We start from the raw sequence: 11,013 nt of genomic DNA on the forward strand, positions 1-11,013 counted from the left end.
AAGAGGGAGAGAGAGAGAGAGAAAGAGAACGCATCCAGGAAGCAGGATCGTTTTTCAACGTATCCCCGGATATCGTGGATCGATTCCTCCTCCTTCTTCTGTCGATTCGAAAGATCCGACGAACAAATAGTGAGAAAATCGTGAAACGCTCTTTTCATCCGAGAAATGCGTGCTGCGAGACGACTGATAAATATGTCGCTTCTTTTTCGACGATCGTCAATCGCGTTTTAAGGCATGCTCGAAATGTGATATTTATCGAGGAACATCAGGAAATCTCTTTGTACGCTTTTTCCGGAGATGTTTTCAATTATTATCCAGTTTGTAAGTTTTTTGTATCGCTACGTCATTATAGCTCCGATAATATATTAAAGATTTAAATATTTTTGAAATTCAGATCGTTTTAATCACATCTCTTTTTCATACTTTCATATGCAATTTATGATTCAGATTTCTTCGACTAGTATTTTTGCGACGAATTACACTTTTTTTGTTTTCCACGCGAAACAATAGAAACATAATACAATCTAACTAAATATCAGGCAAAGAAGGTTCCATTCAAAAGGCAGTCGGGACTATCTCGATGACTACTCTCGAAGAGACTTTAATGCGGCGTAATGGAGCGCGAAGTACAGTCTCGATGTGGTTGTAAGTTGGCGCTTTTGCATCGGGTATGCGAGCGCGAGCCTAAACGAAGAGGCAGCACCCCGGTCTCCTTTGTGCCATCGCCAAGCCGGCTATCTCGACGTCGAATCGCGAGAGTGCCGTCCGCGAAAGAATAAGACGTTCGCTCTCGCCGGATCTGCACCGATCAGATAGCACGGCCGGATTGGGACCGAATTGTCGCTTCTTCGACGATCTGTACCGATCGGCTCCGATTCGACCGACAAAATTGCGACGGCACGAATTGTAATGTACGATTCAAACGGATAAGATAATTCGATACAGACTAGTGTTATATCCATGTCAACAATATGATATGGAGATCAAAAATATAATATCCAAAAAATGAACTCTCTCTCTCTTTCTCTCATTTTAGTCTGTATCAAAGAGCGAGTTTCATAAACTCACCTGATTTTGCAGAAAGAACTGCGCCTGTGCCGGAAGCTGCCCCGCCGCCGGATTGGCTTGAAACATGGCGAGTTGCTGCAGCAACGACTGTTGCTGTTGCAGCGTCGAGGCGAACGCTTGGATCTCTTGTGACGATCTCAATGTCCCGAGAGAGCCGTGCATAAGTAATTGTTGGCCGACTAATTGAGCGGCCAACGTTGCCTGCGAATTACTGTTGTTCTGCTGGCTGGATGCGTGTTGTTGTTGCTGTTGATGGTTGCCCGTAAGCTGGTTGCTGACTACGGAGCTCGGCGGAGACACGCTGCCGCTGGTACCGCTACTACTATTCCGTTGCGAGACATCCGTGACCTGAAATAACGTCGTTGAATTTGCGTTAAAATTTTTGCCAATTAATAATTGTATATTGAATTCAGGTGTAAAAATTTATAATATGTGTTGTATTATTTCAAAACTTTTATTATCGTCGTTGCAGCGTGTGCTTTTAACACATCTGCAACTCCGAAAAGGCGCATCTTCCAATGTTAAAAGTCAAGATCACGAGTCTCTACGATCAGTCAAATGATATGCCGACGACTCTTGGCGTTCTACGATTGAATGGTTTATCGCTCGAGATTATCAAGTGACAGTCTCTGACTCCCTCTCTCGAAATGCGGGCTACGACGCATTTCACACTGTAATGTGGGACCGAGAACACGAAGAATCAGCCGAGGGCCACGCGAAGAGGGCCACCCTCCCTAATATTACAGAGTAAATTCGCCGTCGAACAAAGCCGTGTTTACACTCGGCCAGGTCAGGATATTGGTCACTACGGTCCATCCTGCGCTCTTTTGTGTTTTATAAAACCTACTCTCCCTATGTGTCGTCATCCCTTCTTGTCGTTCATCTCGCTAGTGGCTTCCTTTATTTATTTGTCAAATATTGATCGCGAGCGCTTTTTACGCGCCCGTCAAGAGAAAGAGAGAGAGAGAGAGAGAGCGTCCCGTAAGAAAAAAATCGAAGACACGACCGGTTCCTCTCGAAAGAAAGCATGCCGGATATTACGTTCGCAAATGGGATTGGTACCGCTGTTGATATATTTAAGCAACACACACAGGCGACGTATATGATAATACGTCATATGACAAAGCAAGCTTTCGTTAAAATAAGTAGAGAAAATATCATTGAAGTGTTGAATATATCATTGAAGAAAATCATTTTTATAAACGTTATTGACGAGTTAAGTACAAGAAAACATATTTTTTTAAATTAGCAATAACTAAATAGATAAAATGGATTGATTAGAATCAAACAAAATTTGTATAAAAAATTATTATAGACACGTATAATAATTTGCCACACAAAAATGGGAGTACATAAATATAATTTATTTGAGAAATGGTTTAGTAAAATTGTTTTTCTTGTTTCTATGCAAAAATTCTATTAAAAATTATATATATTATTATCTTTAACATCTGCTTGTAAAAAATTTTGCATCAAAAAGATTTAGTGTTTTTATGTTTGAGTCTAATAGAATAAAACGAGATGCTGCAACGCGAGATTATCTGTGTATGTATTATTAAGATTCGTTTTTTTTTCTATATTTTATAGCGACGGCGACGATTATTCACGATGATTATTCATTTCTGATCGTAAATATTTTTTATTAATTTTGAGAGCGTATATCACATTGAACATCGATATTAATAGAACCGTTGTGACACAAGAGCCCTGAGAGCAAGAAGTGCAATTAATTTCGCGCGTATTATCTAAACAGCTGTAGCTTCGCGCACGCAAGATTATGTAAAAACTATTTATGAATTATACTCGTATATCTTCTAATAGAAATCGCAAATTCATAAAATATTGATCTTAAGATTCTCGCAAAATAAGATTGACTCAAATTCAATAAAATAAAATAGAGCATATATCTATAGAATTAAATAATTTACCAAGTTGAGAGCTTCCTTGTCCGAGTCCATAGAGTCATTATCAAAGTGCGCTTCAGTGGCATCATGGATGTCACTCGCGATACTCCTGTCATCGCCGCTGAGTTCTGGGCCGTCAACATCGCCGTGTAAATCTGCATCTGTAACAAGCACACCAAAGGTTTCGTGAAAAAATAATCTAGATATATATATATATACGTTTTCAATCTACTTCTCCCATGTTTAATAGGTATTTATAAATCTTTACACATTAATCTCACATCAATCTCAGACGATTCTCAGATATAAATTTAAGATATTTAAAAAGCGTCTTCTCTCAAACTTCGTATCAAGTTTTATCGAATTTTTTTAAAAAACAATCGCTGTCGCCGTACAATTGTTGTTATTCTGCGCTCTATACTTCCGATGATGATAATGTGTGGGGGTAGTGGTCGGTGTGCTAGTAGCATGAAGACGCATGTCCGCAAGAATCATTCTGGACTCCTCCAGGAACACCATCATAGTTTCGTCTCGTCCGTTCGTCGTCCCTACATCGGGACGTCTCTCGAGGTCCAACACGACGGTCGATTCCTCGCACGAAAGCGTAAAGGATCGCGCCCGGCGATCCCAGGTTGATCTATCGATAGGCGCGATCTCATCCCGCTTCGGAAGACATCCGGACAGAAAAGAGAGTGCGCACTTCGGTCCAAGGAAAAATGCGACGGGCTTTCACTTTTGTTAGCGCGCGATTGTGTATCAATTACGTTCACGAGACTTGGATTAGACACGTTTGAAATTATCGCTCGTTCAACACTTCATTAATATTTATACGATTTCACGATCAATCGAAAAGAATAAGAAAGAAATCGTGAAATTGCGAAGGTCACCGCCGGACAGCGCCGGTCTTCGTCGACGGACCGATACGGAGCGAATGTCAGAATGACGCAACGAAACCTCGCCGCTAAGGGCGCACCAACCCTCCCCACCACCACGTGGCCCGACCGGGCCCCGGGATTGGTCGGGCGCATCGGTTACGTCGAACCGATTGGTCGCAGCGAACCCTTTTGCCTTTTCGGCGTGCCCTCTCCTCCTTACTCGATCGCGGCAACCCTTCGCGAGCATCCATCATCGTATCTTATGACTGCTTTCTCCCTCGCCACCCCTTTACCGAGAGTCTCCTTCCTCTCGCTCGCGCCGGGGTTGCCGGGATAATGGCACGGAACCGATACGCAGAAAACTGGCTTACGTACCGCGATTGGTCCATGCGCGAGATTTTTAATAAATATTTCGATACGCTATTTTGAAGGGATTTATGATGCCCAACGTCATATGTCGCGCATGCTCGCGTCCGTTGTCGAAGCGATGAAACTCCTCGTACATTACCGGGATCACTAAAGCTTGGAATCTTTTCTGTACACATTTCTTGCACATGTCAGTTAACTGATCACAGAAAGATTTGTATAACTTGTAATATATATTGCGTCTAGTTGTAACGCGTATATTATGTATAAGTATTATATATAAGTTATAGTGATAAGAATTTTCATATGTTGTTTTGTTAGAGACTAAAGAATTCTTTAGGAGACATTTCTAGTTTTATATAACGTATATCAGATATATATTAAATATGAATATATACAAGATGTTTCAAATCAGAGGTCCTTTTAATGGTAAATTTTTTATTAGTCAATTTGAAATAGATTTTCCTTAGCAAAACTGTCGAGGCATCAATAATATTTAAATTATAACTGAAGAGAAAAGAAAGATTTGTCGCGAGAACAAACCTTCTAAGAAAGTTATAAAATTATATTCTTTAATTAAATTTAAATAAAATTTACTTTAATAGAATTTTGATTTTTGAAGAGTTTAAGTTATAAAGATATATAATGTACAGTTGAAAAATTGCATTAAATAATAAACTTGCCTTGATAGTTTCGCTATATAAGAAGAGTAAGAATTCAATTTTTATGTCAAAAATATCGTTCACACACACATACACTTACTTAATTAGAATCTTTTAAATACCCTTCGTAATAGCACGAAATAAATGAAAGAATACGTAAACTAAAGCGAGCAATCAACCGCGACTAAAGACACAAGAAGGAGCTGTTTCTTCGCGTTCTTGTGGGAAAGTCGAAAACCGCGAAAGGGCCAAGTCGTTGGGGGTGAGGAAGGGGACGAGGGTCAGCGATGCCAAAAAGTAGAAGTCGCTTAGCCATTTGGAGCCGCTCTTCGTCTCGTGGCGCTTTCCCATCGACTCTCGATTCCGGGATAAAAGCCGAGGAGAGAAACCTAAAATGGAGATAAACGCTCGCGAAAGCGTCATAAAAACGCACAACCGCGGGCGCAGGTGGGGACGATCCTTCGGGTTCCGACGCGGTGTTACCGAGGGATGCCGGGAACGATCGTTATTGGTGTGCCAGGAGCTTTGCCGAGGCAAGGAGAGAAGAGCGAAGGAATTCAAAATCCTGTGAATCCTGCGAGTGCGCCGCGTCGCTTTTCGGGGGTCCCGACCCGATTTTCGTCTCTCCATCTGACGGTTACCTGACGGGAGGATTCCCCCAAAATCGTAAAAAAAAAGGCGAAAAAAAGATGCAACAGGTCAGGTAGGATATCTCCGGGAAACTGACGGGCTCACGGTATTGGTATGGAATCCCTATAAAATTTCGCTCCGCTCGACACGTCTCTTACCTCTCCCGAGGGCGCGTATCCTGGACCCTTCTTCCTTTCCAGCGCGCAGGATATTGCGGCAGGTACATGCGCGGCTCACACGCGGCTTTCCCTTTTCATCCACGAATTTGCATCGTCCCTCCCTTTTTTCGTCGAAAATTACGCTTTTTTCCGTGAGAATCTGTGGGCCCCTCCGCGAACGGAAAAGACAGCGCTGGAGATGGGGAGATGGAAGAAGGGGTCCAAGATTTTTGGGACAATTTTTACTGGTTTCGACTTTACCCTTGCTCTTCTTTGTTACCGTAAAGCAACACATTTAAGATGGCGGTCCGTATTAAACCAGGTGTGACATTTTTGATAACGGAAAAGAAGAGAGCGATTCGCGAATGAAACTACCGTCGATTGATTTCTATTTTCTTGTAACGCGCGCGTATGTACAGAATCGCACACAAACACGCATGCATACAGAGACAAGCGACGGTTTTTCTCCGTTTTTTTCCGGCAAGTTTGCGAGTAACCGACGCTTTGCTCTCGGCGAATCAGAAGTGATGGTTTAAAAACAAGCCAACGGATATAGTTGTGATAGACTTTTTTTAACGTAGACGATACACGTTACTGAGACTGAGAGAGAGAGAGAGAGAGAGAGAGGAAAAGACAGATGAGGATGAACATCAACGGATTTTTAACGTATCTCTGTAAAGTTACCCAATCGGTTACGTCGGAAAAGAATAGATCTTCAGACAAAAAAAAATGTATTTTGTATAAAAAGATTTAAGAAGGCATTTTAATTTCGAACAAAAATTCCATTTTTCTCATAGGAGTATATAATTCCATTTTTTTTCTAGAAATAAAAGATAAATTATAGCACTCGTTTTACTATTTATTACTTTTAAAATACCAGTGTATTCACTTCTGCGATCTTACAATCGAATGAAAGAAGCGCGCGCGTTGAAAGCGCGATCCGTCCGCCGATCTCGAGCGGACCGATTCGATATCGAGCCGAGTACGAAAGAATGTCGATCATCTGGAAGATCGTTATCTCCCGACGGATCCTCCGTCCCTTTGTGTCCCGCATCTGCATACACACACACGCGCATACCATCGCACGCACACTCGCGCAAGCGTCCATTGTGCGCGGACGCGGGGCACAATGCAGTCGCCCGTGCAATTTCGGGCCATTCAAGTCCGTTTAGCGCTTCGCACGAGTGACACGGTAACCGTCTATCCATCACCCACGCACACTCGCGCGATCGCGACACGTGAAGAGAGAGAACACCGTCGTCCGTCGTCGAGAGTCGCAGCGAATGCGTGCGATGATGCGCCCACGACGGGCGTCGATGGGGGGAGGCTGCAGCTGGAAGAGATGCAGCCTCCGTGTGTTGTTGTACGTGCCTGCACCTACGATCGAGAGGTCGAGGATGCGAGGCCGCGGCGGCGACCTTCGCCTTCTCTCCCTCAAAAGAACGGCCGCTCCTCCGCTTCGCGTGACCCACGGCGAAAACTACGTGGCCGACGACCCGAGCACGGGCAACTTTCAGGATTAGGAGAGTGAGTCACGTCCGTCAGGTGATAAAATGGCACAATGGCGCACCTGAAGGGCCGCCGCACCGAGGATTACGCGCTTTTTGGCAAAACCTGCTGTTGCGATTAAATCTGATAGAAAGAGAGAAGGAGATTGATCGTGGCGATCTGTCGGTTATAAGATCGAGACACTTATTAAGGATTTAAATGTAATGCACATTAATCGAGTACACACACATAATTGGATAATAAAAAGTGAAAAAGGGAATAAGTAACAAGAGAAAGAACATAATTTACATTTTAACCGAAATTTAATTAAGAAAACAGAAACATTGCATCTGTTTGCTAAATCACTGCGAATATACTCTAATGAAGATAATTTCTATTAGAAACTATCTCTCTTTCGCATTGTTAAATCTTAATGCAATATTTCTTAATTCGTTCAAATTACAGTACAAGAAACAATCCAAAGTAGTACAACAGTGTTCTCCGATATCCATACAAACCTGAATTATGCACCGCCTCTCATAAATATTGCATTCACATCATAAGCAGAATAAAAGTTCCCACAACTGTAATCTATCAAAAATCAAAGGTCCGAACAGTCGCATAAGTAGTGTTTGGTGAAATCAGAACATTTTTATAAATTCAGAACCTAATTGATGTGATTTTTAACGAAAGATTAACGCTGATAGTTTTATAATAATCAACTTTATTACTGATTATTAATATATATTTTAAAATTTACTATTACTTCTTGTGTCAATACACGTTTCACAGAATAAAAACAAACTTAAAACTAAGATTAAACTTAAAAATAAAGTTTTATCTTCACAAATTATTTTAATTTCTTGTTTCACAGGGACTGCACGCGTTTTCCAAAAGCTATTTAATCAATGAGTTTGAAACGAAATCGTTAATCTCTTAAATCAAATATTAGAATTACTCTCGTAAAATTAACAACATTATAATATATCGATTCCATCATGATGTTACGATTTTACTGAACAGTAGCGTATACATTCCCATCTAAATTGACGGACTCGGCGGATGAATAGCGACAGACTGCTTTCTCCGCTCGCGACCGAGGAATCGCTATGAAAAAGTTCCATTTTCTGGATGAATTCTGGCTACAGCACCGTGCAACCAGAATCCCTTCTCTAAACGGCGGTCTCTCTCTCTCTCTCTCTCTCTCTCTCTGTTCATCGTTCCTCCCAGAGATTCTCTTCGTCTCTTTTTCCCCTATTCCTTCGCTCTCGTTCTTCCGCTCGTTCTCCGATTCAGGATGTTTTTGTTCGCCAAGGCGAGAATAGCCACCGGCGACGAGGGCGTGCTGCCCTTTCCGCGTGATCTACATAAAATATCGATTTTCGAGGCGCGTCCCGAGAAAAATATATCGACGAGTCACGCGGGCCCGATGATGAATCCCTCCTACTGAAACCGGCCCTTCTCACTTTAACGTACGCGGAGCGCATCACAAAGGAGAAATCGTTATTTTCACGGCTCGGTCCGATTTCGCGGTTGCGTCCCGTATTTTCTCCCCCTCCTCCCCCTCCCCCGTTTCATCTCCCTCGCCCTCCCTCGCATGCAGTCGATCCATCCGCGAGTTTGCGATCTCTGTCGCACCTCACCTTCAATCTCGAAGTCGACGATTCGCTCCTTCTTCTTTCGCTTCCTTGCATTGTTTCTCTTTGCTCCTTGATGGTCTTATAATCGATCGATTTTCTTCGCAATTTTTTCATTTTTTCGTGACAAACTAATATAAAATGGTAGGTAAATTCGATCATTACGCTGTTATTTATTTATTTATTTTTTATAGTAACCGATTATTTAAATCGAGCAAAAAATTATGTTCTTCGGTGAAGACGACGCTTGCTGACTGCAAGCATCATTAGATACGTTTTTCACATATATATCGTATTGTTAAGATCCATTGTTTTCCCGAATCTGGGAACTCTTCTGTACAACCGATTGTTTCAAAGTTCGTGACGGCGAGTAATTATATTTCTATTTCTCAGAAATTAATTTGTCGCATATTGGGATCACGAGTCGCAAACTGTGCTGCTGCCAGGACCGTCCGGCATAGACTCTAACACTTGCCGCCAAGTTTATCGCACCATTACACTTCAATTTCCTTTGATCGATGAAAAAACGTGAAATTTATTTCATCGATTAAAAAATTGAACGCGTTCAAAAATAATGAGTTTTGGAATTAACAGATAAATCAAATTATAAATTAGACTGCGAGATATTTTTCTATTGTAACGCTTCTTCGTTTAATATATAATTTATATATTTAAGATCTATTAATATCTCAATGACAGTGTTTTGACGTCATGAACTAATTTTTTTCTCATCTACATGTTGTGAATATTTCAATCGCTTGCGTATGTTCTCATTCGATGATGAGACGTCGACGACGACGAGTAAATGTTTTTCACATCGTTATAGACTCCCTTTTCCCCGATTTACTCGCGTCTCAGCAAGACGCACCCCTCTAAGATGGCAGATCGCATTAGAGCCGGGTTCCTCTCCTGCCGGCCGTTCTTCTTTCTCGTTCGTGTAGCAACGCGACCGAATGTCTAAGCAGCATCTGCCCTACGCGTCGTTTCTTCGTCGCCATTCTTACGTAAGGCGACGACAATGCAACCCGGCCCGGGTTACGGGGGAGGAATTCCCCGGCTATTATTCTCGAGGTATATGCACCGCCTGTCAACCGACTTACGATTTTATTAGGGCCTTACGTCATTCGATTATGCTTGGCCGGGCCCCGATTTTCATTCAGACCGAGACCCGAGACTACCGTAAGGAAACGTCCGATATAATAACCGATCGGATTCGATCGGTTTCTACGCCGTTTTAACAATACGAGATTTATGATTTATGATTAATTTCATGTAAAAATATAACTAAAATATAATGTATTATAATTTAGAGATTCTTTAAAAAAAAAACAGAAAACAAAATAGAAAATATCAAATAATATGCAAACAAATTAATATCTTTTCGATTTATTCTAAAATTTCGTAAATTATAAAAAGAATAAAAAACGATCTCTCACAGTGCTTTCCCAGACAAATTTGATCTATAAGAACCATACTTGAGGACATGCCAGGCTTCCTAGCGAGAGACTATGAGTCGCATAAGTATTGTCCGGATGCTGGTGTCGAGAATCGCGGCAGTTACCGCGATGAGACTGTAGACGACGAGAGAAGCGTAACAAAAGGGGAGGGTACCAGAGGGGGATAGATAGCAGAGCCAATAGAATAACAGTGTTTCGTCTGGCGTGTTTTAAACCGGCATTGCCCGGCGGCTCGGCAAAGGGTGACGACGAGAGAAGGGGTGGACTGGTTTTCGAGCGCGGCGTGTGTGGGGTGAGTCTAAAACCGTTAGGTTGGTCGCGTGCTACTGGAGGCACGTGGCCATCCTCCATCCTCCCCTTTTCGTCCGTGTCTTTTTTTTTACGCACGCGCACATACGTGTCCTAAACAACGCGCGACAAGACGCACTCGAAAGGATCCTTACGCGAACTGAGATTAAACGCAGAAAACTAGCTTCATATTACCGATATACGTTCATCGTAATTATATTCTTACAATTATCTTTATACTTTCTTATAGAGAATTTTTGCAATTTTATTTCTTAGATTTTTCTCGTCGTTCATCCGTTTTTTTTTTTTTTTTTTTTTTTTTTTATTAAACGAAATGGATATAAAACATTCAAAGATAGTAGTCCCAAATAAGAAAATGGTCTTTTAACTGATTCTTTTGTCGTAATAGATTAATTCTTAATTAGCTATATCTTATCTACGTAAGAAATTCCTCAACACTGTATAAGTAATGGATCTCTA

At 41.7% G+C, this 11,013-nt stretch overlaps 1 protein-coding gene across 1 annotated transcript in view; it reads right to left on the reverse strand.

The window, feature by feature from the left end:
• Positions 1–3,496, reverse strand: part of LOC115236640 (POU domain protein 2-like) — an 8,121-nt gene extending 4,625 nt beyond the window's left edge. Inside the window, exons 1-3 of the mRNA XM_029809229.1 lie at positions 3,368–3,496; positions 2,997–3,133; positions 1,069–1,416 (exon numbers count right to left, since the gene is read on the reverse strand). Of these exons, the coding sequence (XP_029665089.1) occupies positions 1,069–1,416; positions 2,997–3,133; positions 3,368–3,494 (612 nt within the window). The 5' untranslated portion in view covers positions 3,495–3,496. The remainder of the gene's footprint in view (positions 1–1,068; positions 1,417–2,996; positions 3,134–3,367) is intronic.
• Positions 3,497–11,013: the final 7,517 nt, after the last annotated feature.

The sequence above is a fragment of the Formica exsecta genome, unplaced genomic scaffold, assembly GCF_003651465.1.
Source record: "Formica exsecta isolate Colony F162 unplaced genomic scaffold, ASM365146v1 scaffold111, whole genome shotgun sequence".
Classification (NCBI taxonomy): domain Eukaryota; kingdom Metazoa; phylum Arthropoda; class Insecta; order Hymenoptera; family Formicidae; genus Formica; species Formica exsecta.